This window comes from Microtus oregoni, unplaced genomic scaffold (genome assembly GCF_018167655.1).
Source record: "Microtus oregoni isolate MIOR12 unplaced genomic scaffold, Mior012 000071F_ref0000514, whole genome shotgun sequence".
Lineage (NCBI taxonomy): Eukaryota > Metazoa > Chordata > Mammalia > Rodentia > Cricetidae > Microtus > Microtus oregoni.
In genome coordinates this window covers 6,316,749-6,329,084 of record NW_024543978.1, presented here as the reverse complement: position 1 = coordinate 6,329,084, position 12,336 = coordinate 6,316,749, and the positions used below count along the sequence as shown (strand labels likewise).

General features: G+C 47.7%; 1 protein-coding gene across 1 annotated transcript in view; it reads left to right on the top strand.

Annotated features, from left to right (window-relative positions):
• The window catches only part of Rtf2 (replication termination factor 2), a 34,886-nt gene extending 23,893 nt beyond the window's left edge, over nt 1-10,993 (top strand). Inside the window, exons 6-9 of the mRNA XM_041641925.1 lie at nt 310-423; nt 7,608-7,662; nt 7,763-7,858; nt 10,731-10,993. Coding sequence (XP_041497859.1) covers nt 310-423; nt 7,608-7,662; nt 7,763-7,858; nt 10,731-10,897 — 432 coding nt within the window. The 3' untranslated portion in view covers nt 10,898-10,993. The remainder of the gene's footprint in view (nt 1-309; nt 424-7,607; nt 7,663-7,762; nt 7,859-10,730) is intronic.
• The last annotated feature ends 1,343 nt before the right edge of the window (nt 10,994-12,336 follow it).

The window sequence follows — 12,336 nt, the reverse complement described above, 5'->3', positions numbered from 1 at the left end:
ACACAGCACAGCAACTTCAGGTGGTCCTACACTCAGGGTCTTCTCTCAGGCCCGCTACAGAGCCCAGCACTGACCAGTGTGGGCAGTACTGGCACCATGAGCTGCCCAATCAGTTACCTATGTCGGAACCTTCCAGAGTGGGGCACCCACCAGGCTATGTTGCTCTGGGCCAAGACAGAACAGCTTATCTGAGGCGCAGACAGAGATGCAGCAGGAACCTAGCAAGGGCTGGAGGCCAGCGCTGAGCGAAGAGCAGGCCTCTTGATATCTCCCCTCCCGTGGAAACTGACCTTGCTTTCTGCCCTCCAGTGTGGGGCTGCCTTCCAGGAGGATGACATCATTGTGCTCAATGGCACCAAGGAGGATGTGGAGTTGCTGAAGAAGAGGATGGAGGAGAGGCGGCTGCGGGCCAAGCTGGAGAAGGTAACGAGGGGGCTTCACTTCTGCTCCAGGGTCCACTGCAAGCTATTCTGCTGCCTTAGCAGATGCTGGGGCTGGGCGGGGCGGGGGGGGGTATATAGCTGAGTTTTGTCAGCCCAGGAGGTCTGGTCTCTAGAAACAGATTCAGGGCTTGGCTACATTAGCCTTCATCTGCTCAGGGCATGATGGTGTAGGGAGATATTAAATGACACCTGTCCATCAAGCACTTGCACTGAGTGTAACATTAGTGAACCCTCAGGACAAGGCTGTACTGATTTAAAGGAGCACACATGGACAGCAGGTGCATCTCAGTAGTAGAGTCTGAAGCCCTAGGTTCTGTCCTCAGTACAAAGAAATAAATAGGGGGACTCATACTCTGTTTTCATAATCATAAAGGCAAGAGTAGAAGTCAGCATCTTCCCAGGAACTCTGCCTGCAGTGTAGCCTAGCAGGCTTGGGGGAGGAGGTGCTGGATTTTTTGTTGTTGTTGTTTAAGTTGGCATGCAAAGCAATTGAATTCATTGGGACTGTAGGGTTTTTTGGGTTTTTTTGGTTTTTTTTTTGTTGTTGTTGTTGTTGTTGTTTTTTATAGATTAGGCTCAAGGAAAACTTGGGCCTACCCTTTGTTTTTACTAAGGTGGATCCGGATGTGGCACACCTGTAATTTTATGGCTCCTAAGGTAGAGTCAGGAGAGAAAGTTGGAGGCCAGTTTGGAGACCCAGGGGCCAGAGTGTGGCTCAGTGGTAGAACACCTTCACAGAGGCATGGGTTTGACCCCAGCACTGAAACAAGCAAAAGCTACAAAGTCAAATGCTAGAAGTGTTGTAACTATAGCAGTAAGGAGAGTGGGAACATGGTGGGGAGGGGAGCCGGCATTAAATTGGCCTACAGCTGCCAGTGTCATCCATGGGGCTAGGACTGCAGGGACGGAAGGCAGTGTCGTCCATGGGGCTAGGGCTGCAGGGATAGAAGGCAGTGTCATCCACAGGGTTAGGACTGCAAGGACGGAAGGCAGTGTCGTCAACGGGGCTAGAGATGCAGGGACGGAAGGCAGTGTCGTCCACAGGGCTAGGACTGCAGGGACGGAAGGCAGTGTCATCCACAGTGCTAGGACTGCAGGGACGGAAGGCAGTGTCGTCCACAGGGCTAGGACTGCAGGGACGGAAGGCAGTGTCGTCCACAGGGCTAGGACTGCAGGGACGGAAGGCAGTGTCATCCACAGTGCTAGGACTGCAGGGACGGAAGGCAGTGTCATCCACGGGGCTAGAGCTGCAGGGACGGAAGGCAGTGTCATCCACGGGGCTAGAGCTGCAGGGACGGAAGGCAGTGTCGTCCACAGGGCTAGGGCTGTGGGGACGGAAAGCAGTGTTGTCCACGGGGCTAGAGCTGCGGGGACAGAAGGGACTGCAGAACTTTGCTTGTGCATTTTAGTTGTAGAAGAAAGAACAGAATCACATCACTCACATGTGATGATACTTCACGGTTGTGAGGCTTAGAAGGCTGATGGTCACACATAGGGCACAGACTCGGGAGAAGCCCAATCCATTCTCATTTCCTCCTTTATCATCTTAGAGAGTGGTGCATGTAATGTTCCATAACACTAGGCATTGTGGGCAACTCTGAAATTAGATGCCACAGAAATGCTCTGTGGAACTGTTTACAAGATGGTAGCAGCCTTCCTGAGAATACTGTAGGTCTCTGGGTCATTTAAGCTGTGTATGGAGGTTAAAAACAAACATTTGTGTCTGTGTGTGTGTGTGTGTGTGTGTGTGTGTGTGTGTGAATTCTAAATTACTAAATTTTTAAATTTAGTAAATTACTTTTCTAAATTACTCTGCATTTGCCATCATAGGAGCATAAAAAAGCCTAGAGTATCAGACAAGAGATAACAGCATAAGGACAGACTTGCTTGATTTTTGCTGTCCTTGATCTGTTTGGGTTTTTTTTGTTGTTTTTTTTTTTGTTTTGTTTTGTTTTCCTTTCTTTAAACGCAGAGAGGGGTGTTGTGTGCTAAAGACAGCGGCTAGAGAGCTGCAGGGAGCCCTGGGTGACTGTCCTGTCAGGGCTTCCTGCCAAGTCCTGCAAAGCCCAGTGGGACTAGATCCCCTCTGCAGCCTCCTCAGCAGAGCCTCTGCGAACGCACTTAGATACTGCTACCAAGATACAAAATATTTCCCAAATATTCTTACCTGCAGACAGGGCTCAGCGTTTCTGCATGCCTCTGGCTTTGAAACAGCTCAGCCAAAATGGAGGGCTAAGAACTGGGCATCTGCCTCTGGTTCTGTTTGGTGTGCTTGGGGTGTGTAGACACTTAGTGTGTGCACACACTCGGAAGCAGGAGCCCAATGTCAGGTGTCTCCCTCTGTCACTCTGCTCTGTGACCTTAACAGCATCTCTCACTAAGCCAGAAGACCACCGTTTCACCTGGGCTGGCTGACTAGCAGATTCTCAGGATCCCAGTCTCTACCCGCCAGTGCTGATTTATAGGCCGTGTGCAGTCGTGCCCAGCTTTCCGCGTGGTGCTTCTGCGCTGAGGTGTCAGCCCTCACACGGTTGCTTTCCGCGTGGTGCTTCTGAGCTGAGGTGTCAGCCCTCACACTTTCCTCGTGGTGCTTCTGCTTTGAATCATATTGTGTATATGTCAGACATTGAAGGCCACCGCCAAGAAAGATCTTTGGTTCAGCGTATGTAAGAAATGAGGGCCTTCCAAAATAATTATTTTGTTTTACTTTTTATTTTAGAGACAGCGTCTCATGATGCCCAGGCTGGCCTTGGACTTGCTGGTCTTAAACACGTGATTTTCTTATCTCCTCCTCCCCAGTGGCTGAGACAGCAGGTGTACTGCCTGGCTTGGCTGTGCCTCTTCGGAGCCCTTTTTGAGTTTTTATGGAAATGACATGTTAAAGAAAATTATGAACAGTCCTAGTCATTTGTGCAATTGAGTGTCATTGCACAATGGTCAGCCTTTTGAGGATTGGCCAATAACTATTGTACTAATCCAGCATCTAAAAATCTAACGAGAGTAATCTAGTTTAAATCAGCTAACATTCCTCTGTATGAGCTCCCAAGCTGTAGTAATAAAGGCGGCGGGGCTGCGTCCCCAACACCCCAGCCGCCTGCCCGGCTAGCTTATGCCCCGAAATAATTACATGGACACTGTATTCTTTTAAACACTGCTTGGCCCATTCTCTTCTAGGCTAATTCTCACGTATTAATTTAGCCCATTTCTAATCATCTGTGTATGGCACCCCAAGGTGCGCTTACCAGGAAGATTCTAGCCTATGTCCATCCTGGGTCAGAGCTTCATCCCGGGAGCGGGGCATGGCGTCTCTCTCAGGCGTCTGCTCCCGAGAGGAGAGCTGTTGAGTCTCTGAGCTCACTTCCTCTTCCTCCCGGCATTCTGTTCTGTTTACTCCACCTACCTACGTCCTAACCAATAAAATGGGCCAAGGCAGTTCCTTTATTAGCCAATGACCTTCCTCCATCATTTCCCCTTTTTCGGTTTAAACAAAAAAAAAGGCTTTAACTTTAACATAGCAAAATTACATATAACAATTATCAAGTAAAAGTTACAATAATCTTTATCATAACTAAGGAAAACTATAACTATAACTAACTATTCTTAACTCCATCAAAGACTCCAGAAAGATACACTACTACCTAAGCAAACAAGAAAAAGCAACTTTTAAAACTCTAGAAATGACAGAGACATCTCGCTGCCTGGACAGTCACCCAAAATTCCTCTGTATCGTTGGGGCATCCATCTTCAGCCTTCAGGCCCATGGTATCCAGCAGACATTTCCATAAAGCAGGAAAATTCAAAGTAAGTTCAGTCACTATCTGTTGTGTCCTGCAGAATGTCTCGCAGACTCTTTCATGAATCAGGAACCCCGAAAGATCATCTCACCTTAGGCAAGTTCAGTAGTCCTCTCTCTGTGGGTTCTCTGTGTCCAGTTTATGCAATAGTCCAGGCAAGAGTAGTTTCTTGCCCAAATGGCTATCAAACTCCATAAGGTGCCTCTTCGATGCCCATCTTCCTCTTGAAGTACATTGGTGCTGTCAGGAGCAGAGTGTCTCATTGTCATGAAAAGTCCTCAGTTATTAAAACATTAAATGTCCTATTCTGTAATCTTTGAAAGACATGAAGAATGTCTATCTAAAATATATCTCTATATATCTAGAAAATCTAACTAACATGACTACAAGCTTTACTATTATTGATGATTATCCATTAACAACCTATATTTCTTAATTATACAGTACATATTTAAATGAACTATACAATCACAATACCTTAATCAAAATCAGAAACACTTATATATATAACAAAATTGACCGTAAATCTCTATCAATAAAGCAAAATCTATACTAATGTAAATTATTCATATCTATATCATATCCCCCTTTAAATATAAAAGAACGTTTATAAACCATATTTGGGAACATGGGCGCAGTTTTTTCTCTCCAAACTGCTTCCTGCTGAATGGGGGCGTCGTTAATTAGGTCTTTCATGGTATAACCTGTGTGCTAGTTTCATCTCAGTTGGCAGTTGAGCGAAGCAATTTTTTGAAGGCGTGCACAGGAACCATTCAGGAGGATGTGGTCCATCATACCAAATCGGAATAGAAGAAATGAATAGCGTCTCATCCTCTGTGAAAACAAAATAAGAAACTCCTTTCCAAAGTATCATATCCTTAGATCCAAATTCAAAATATCTATGTTGGATTAGTTCAGCAGTATTCATAAATAAATATCTTTTAGCAGCTGTTGCTCCTTCCTCAGCATTCAAATAATTCAAAGAGAGCATAATAGCATACAGTATCAAGATTCTCTGTGTATTTTCCATCTTTGTGCAGCTTTGTTTTAACCTCTATTTTGTTTATTTTTACTTTTAACTCTTTGCTTTTTGAGACAGGTTCTCTGTATCTTTGACCTGAAGTAACTCTGTAGACCAGGCTGTCTTTGAACTCTCAGAGATCCGCCTGTCTCTGCCTCCCAGGCATTGGGATTAAAGGTGTACACTACTACACCTTGAACTCACAGAGATCTGTTTGCCTCTGCCTTCTAGGCACTGGGATTAAAGGCGTGTGTTACCACACACAACAACTCTCTTCCTTTTTTTGTTTTTTACTTTAAGAACTTTAAATTTTAGTCTGCATATATTTTTAACACACTTCAAACCATTTAGAAATTTTCTCTGTCTTTGAATCTCTCTTTACTGTATATCTCTCTTTTTCTGACCACATGAATCTTTAATTTACCAAGCAATCTCAGTAGGACTAAAGGCGTGGCTTTGCCAGCTAGATTCAGTCCATTCCTTAGCTTTCCAGCCTCATGGCGGATATACAGGCTGTAGCCATGTTTACTGCAACAACTGTATGGCATTTCAAGGTCCCTGCCAGCAAGCGAGCTTCAGCAGCCTGTGCTTGCAAACCGCACGAACCGCCTACGTAAAAGAGTCAGAGTTTGCCCTGGCAGGAGAGCTCAGAAAGCCGGCGTTTTTAAACGGCGCAGCTTTTTTCCTGCTACGGCTGAAAACCAAAAAGCATGCGTTCAGCTTTTCATCAACACCATTTAAGTGTTTCGTGGCAGGACCTCTTAATGAGCTGCAGGGTTTTGCAGCTAAAGCTGAGTCAGGAAGCCTCTCTTAGATGAAAGCGCATGCTTGCCTCTAACAAGCAGAGCAGACCCGAGAACACAGCGAGTCTAGTTGCCATCAAACAAATTGTAGCACTTTACTCCAAATGCTCTATTCAAAAGCTCTGTCTCCCGCAGGAGCCAGACAGAGATCGCAATGGCGGCACAGCCCCAGGAAGTCGCGCTTTAAAATGACACAGCGTTTTTTCTGCTACTGTTGCCGAATCAGGAAATCTCTCTACAGCACCCCACCAACAGCAAAAATCTGTGTTAAACTCTCTCTCCCTTATTTTTAAGCCTTCTCAGGTTTTTTAAGTGGGTTTAGTCCATCACGTGGGGCGCCAACTGTAGTAATAAAGGCGGTGGGGCTGCGTCCCCAACACCCCAGCCGCCTGCCCGGCTAGCTTATGCCCCGAAATAATTACATGGACACTGTATTCTTTTAAACACTGCTTGGCCCATTCTCTTCTAGGCTAATTCTCACATATTAATTTAGCCCATTTCTGATCATCTGTGTATGGCACCCCAAGGTGCGCTTACCAGGAAGATTCTAGCCTATGTCCATCCTGGGTCAGAGCTTCATCCTGGGAGCGGGGCATGGCGTCTCTCTCAGGCGTCTGCTCCCGAGAGGAGAGCTGTTGAGTCTCTGAGCTCACTTCCTCTTCCTCCCGGCATTCTGTTCTGTTTACTCCACCTACCTACGTCCTAACCAATAAAATGGGCCAAGGCAGTTCCTTTATTAGCCAATGACCTTCCTCCATCACCAAGCCTCATAGCTAAACAAACATCACAGTTTCACAGCTTTGAAACTGCATTCCCAGAGTAAATAGGATTCTGTATATGTTCATGCATGTAGAGTTTATGTTGCTGTTTAACTGCCCCTTTGTGTACGATGGTCACTGGAAATATCGACCTTTTGTGTGTGTGGTGTGGTGTTGAGGATCAAACTCAGGACCTCACGAGCACCGGGTTGGTGCTGTGCCAGTGAGTGCCATCCCCAATGTCTGACATTGACTCCTCATTGAAATGTATTGTTTTCATTTAAAAGTGTGAGTCAATAGAGCTGGAACTGATCAGCAGCTCTCTAATCCTGAGAGAGATGTGTCAGGCCATCAGAAAGGACCCTGGGCCTAGGCAGGCCCGCTGCCTCTGTGGTCCACTCCATCTGAGCATACCCTCTGTCTTAGACATGTTCTATCGCTGTGCTAAAACACCATGGCCAAAGGCAACTTACAGAAGGAAGGGTTTATTGTGGCTCACAGTTCCAGAGGGAGAGTCCGTCCTAGTGGGAGCTTTGGCTGCTTGCTCCAGACATGCCAGCAAAGCGGGAAGCTGAGCCTTCATTCGTACTCAGAAGCAGAGTGAACTGGAAGTGGGGTGAAGCTGTATACCCTCAGAGCTCACCCCCACTCATATACCCCCACTTCCGAAGGCTCCATAAACTCCCAAACACATCTCGTATCGAGGAACAAGTGTTCAGAACCCGAGCCTCTGGAGGGTGTCCTCATTGAAACCACCACAGCCTTTAGTAGCTTCTCTCTTCTTACAGAGAACAAAGAAACCGAAGACAGCCGAGTGTGTCTCCAAGGCGGGTGTTGCAGATGGTAAGATGCAAAGAGATTGGGGTGTGGGCTGTGTCCCATGTCACCAGGGCCTAGTTCTGCTTTGACTCAAGGTTTGTTTTGCTGACTTTGTCTTTTATAGACTCTGCAGGACCATCCAAAGTGAAGGCTGGCAAGCCTGAAGAGGCGGACCCCGATCATAGAGAGAAGAAAAACAACTTGGCTTCCAGGGACACAGGTGGGTCTTACTGAGCCAGCAAAGACCTGAGAAAGTTGGGAAGCCAGAGCCAAGGGATGAGAAAACTTGGGCTTTTCCCAGTAATTTATAGGGGGTTTCCTGTGTCCTCTGAATTAAAATGTAGCCTCACGTTCCAGTCTGGAGCCCTGCTGGCCCGAAAGATTCTGGACACAAATCCTTTTTCTTACTGCTGAGCGAGGTTATAGTACCACAGCAGGCAGCCACATAGAGACACGCTGTGTGGAGGGCTCCCGGCGCTCAGAATCTTCCTAGGCTCCCTCATCCCTGTGTTCCATCATAGAAATGTCCTCTCTCCACCTGCCTCATGGCCAAGTGCAAGAGCTGCTCCAAAACTCAGTGTCTTTACAACAGGCTGGTAGCAGAGGCAGGGTCAACCCCAGGGCCAGCCCAGCCCAGGTTATGTGGTGAGTTCCAGGCCAGCCAGGGCTATGCACTTAGTCTATCTCTTTCTGTGTGTGTGTGTGTGTGTGTGTGTCTGTCTGTCTGTCTGTCTGTCTGTCTCCTCTCTCTCTCTCTTCTCTCTCTCTCTTCTGGTTTTTCAACACAGGGTTTTTCTGTGTATCCCTGGCTGTCCTGGAACTCCCTTTGTAGACCAGGCTGGCCTCAAACTCAGATCTGCCTGCCTCTGTCTCCCAAGTGCTGGGATTATAGGTGTGCTCCACCACTGCCCAGCTAGACTATCTCAAAAAGAAAAAAGGGCTGGAAAGCTGTTTCAGCAGTTAAGAGCCAGTACTGTTCTTGTGGAGGACCCGAATTCTGTTCCCAGCACCCATATCTGACAGCTAACAACCACTTGTCACTCCATCTCCAGATCTGACACCCTCTCCTGGTCTCCACAGGCACATGTATGTATATGGCATAGATTCACACGTACACATACACAAACACATAAAGTGAAAAAGGGAAAGCAAAAAAAGGAAAATAAATATTTATGCTGTGTCTGGTGGCACAGGTCTGTGGTTCTAGCTACTCAGGAGCTGAGGCAGGAAGATAAAAAGTTTGAGCTCTGTGGTGGAGAACGTGTTTAGGATGGATGCTGAGCTCAATGGTGGAGAACCTGTTTAGGATGGATGCTAGTGGAGAACCTATTTCACATGGATGCTGAGCTCAGTGGTGGAGAACCTGTTTAGGATGGATGCTGAGCTCAGTGGTGGAGAACCTGTTTCACATGGATGCTGAGCTCAGTGGTGGAGAACCTGTTTAGGATGGATGCTGAGCTCAATGGTGGAGAACCTGTTTAGGATGGATGCTAGTGGAGAACCTGTTTCACATGGATGCTGAGCTCAGTGGTGGAGAACCTGTTTAGGATGGATGCTGAGCTCAGTGGTGGAGAACCTGTTTCACATGGATGCTGAGCTCAGTGTTGGAGAACCTGTTTAGGATGGATGCTGAGCTCAATGGTGGAGAACCTGTTTAGGATGGATGCTGAGCTCAATGGTGGAGAACCTGTTTAGGATGGATGCTGAGCTCAATGGTGGAGAACCTGTTTAGGATGGATGAGGTCCTGGGTTCATTGCCCAGCACTGCAAAGAAAACTAAGATCACAGTTATTTTACAAGAAGAAAAGCGCAGGGTTGTCAGGTAAAAGGCAGTGAGATGTCCCACATAAACAGTGGCCAGCGGGGCCCATCCTGGCCTTCTATCAGGACAGGCCACTGACATTCCTGGTCCCCTCTGTCTTTGTGCAGTACCACCTGAGAGGACTCAGCCTGAGTGCTGAGGAGCTGGGGACGGCTTGGTGCCAGCACACAGTGTTAGCAAGGCCTTGAGGGTTAGGGCTCTGTCGAGCTTGCAGGAGAGACTATCGAGAGTCTGTGCTTTAAGCCAGACATGTTAGCGTGGGACTGCTTGGGAGGCAGAGTCGGGAGAATGACCCCAAGTTCAAGGCCAGACTGGTCTACATAGTGAATTCTGAGTCAGCCAGGGCTATGTAGTGAGATTCTAAAATAATTAAGTTTATTTACTATATTGGTGTGGGAGGTCCTTCTGTCTGTGTGTTGCTTTTATTGGTTAATGAATAAAGAAACTGCCTTGGCCTATTGATAGAGAAGAACTTAGGTAGGCGGGAAAAACTAGACAAAATGCTAGGAGGAAGAAGGCAGAGTCAGAGAGACGCCATCGATCCACCGCAGGAGATAGACATGCTCAAACTTTACTGGTAGGCCATGACCTCGTGGTGATGCACAGATTACTAAAAATGGGTTAAGTTAGATCTAAGAATTAGTCAATAAAGAGTTAGAGCTAATGGGCCAAGCAGTGTTTTAATTAATACAGTTTCTGTGTGATTATTTCAGGTCTGGGCAGCTGGGAAGAACAAGTGTCTCCTTCTTTCGACACTCTATTGTGGGCAGGGAATGTAGCTCAGTTGGTAGAGCGCTTGTGGAATGTGCACAAAGCCCTGGGCTCTCTTAGCAGCACTGTGTAAAACGGCATGGCAGCTCATTCTCATAATCTCGCCCTCAGGAGATGGGGGCCAGAGGGTCAGAAAGAACTCAAGGCTGTCTTGGCTTCGCATTGAGTTTGAAGATGTCCTGGGCTGCATGAGACCCTGTCCCTATGCTTCAGCTTTTCTTTCCGTGTAGCAGCAAAATGCTGGGAGACTGGGGAAATGGGATGCATGACTTGTTCCCTTTAAAAGTTCAATGTTTGGCCCGGTGGTTGTGGTGCACACCTTTAATCTGGAGGCAGAGAATCTCTGTGAGTTCAAGGCCAACCTGGTCTACAGAGTGAGTTCCAGGACAGCCAGGGCTCTACAGAGAAACTGTGTCTCATAAAATAAAAACAAAACAAAAAAGTTGATGTTGGAGTGATCTTTAGTCCCAGCCTTACAGATTTTGTCTTTGTTTTCTAGCAACTAACGGGAAAGCTGGGAAAGCCCCATGCGGGGCCCTGAAGAGGTCCATCGCGAACAGTGACGAATCTGAAACCTACAAGTCCATCTTCACAAGCCACAGCTCTGCCAAGCGCTCCAAGGAAGAGTCTGCCCACTGGGTCACCCACACATCCTACTGCTTCTAAAGCAGGACCGCAACCCCTCCCCGCAGGGCTCCTCCCCTGTGGCCTGTGCCTCGCTGCCTGATGTGGCGCCATGTTATAAAGCTGTCCTCTCCGATCTTCGACCTGTGTGGTCACTCGCCACGAGGTGTGTGGGTCCCAGGGAGGGCGAGGAGCCTTGCAGCGTGACTACAGCCTCCCCACAGGCTGTACCTCTTGCTTGGCCTGGCAACTCTGCTCATTACATTGAAGTCGGCTCGTTTTCTAAAATTGTGATTGGTCAAGGAAGTAATGACACTGAGTTTAGCTTAGGACAGACTTCCAGCTGTCAGCCCTTGCTCCTGGTGGCTTCTTCTGATACGAGGACATCAAAGAAGAATCCAGACACCTGACTGAGTGGTACACAATAAAGCCCTTTCCTCTCGTCTCCTTTCTCCTCTCTCTTCCTCTTCTATCTTGGTAAGAAAATGACAGGCATCAGAGTGACAGGGGCAGACAGGAATGACACCTTTTCCACCTTCACAGTTGTAGTTGGAGCCTTTATAGACTGCTCACGGGAGCAGGACAGAACTGTGCCTGTGCTGGGCAGATGGCTCACTCAGAAGATAAGCACTTGCCACGCACACTTGGGCAAAATTTGGATCCCCAGAACCTTAAGCAGGTGAGCACCGTGGCCTGTGGTCCCAGCCCTTGTATGGCAGAGATGGGCCCACAGGCAAGGTGCCCACAGGCTCAAGGTTGAGGGAGAACCTGTCTTGGTAACCAGAATGCATTGCAGCTAAAATGCCCAGTGTCAGCCTTGGGCCTCACGTATGATGTGGGGTTCTCCCTGTATGCCTGCAGGCGTGCAAACTACAGAAACACTAAAGCCCCTACTCCCAAACCAAGTGTGGTAGCACTCTGTAATGGAAGCCCTCAGGCTGAGGCAGGAAGGTCACTGAAATGTCAAAGCTGGCCTAGGTTACTTAGCAAGATCTTGCCTTAGGAAACAACACAAAGATTAGCACCTACCTGCCCCACTGCCCCCTGGCCGGGAGGACACTTGAGGTTCAATCTGGGACAGTGTTAGGAGGATGTAAATGTGGGCAAACAGGATAGGCTGTGAAATGGACATTGTCGAAGAGAACCTGGGATGTGTGACCTTCATACTTAGAAACCAAACTAAAGATTGTAGAAATACTTGGGAGGTTTTGGATTTTGTTTTTGAGAGAGGGCCTCACCTTAGATCTGAGCTGACTGACCTCACACTGAAGGTCTTCCCGACTCAGCTTTCCAAGTGCTGGATTACAGCACATATCTAACATGAGGTTTTCACTGAGAATTAACCTGGACTGAGCATGTGGCTCATGAGTGTCTGCTGGGCACACGCAAAGCCCTGGGGTCCATCCCCAGCACCTCATAATCTAGGTCTGACAGGCAGGTGGATAAGAAGTTCGAGGCTATCCCTAGCAAGTTTTATGCAA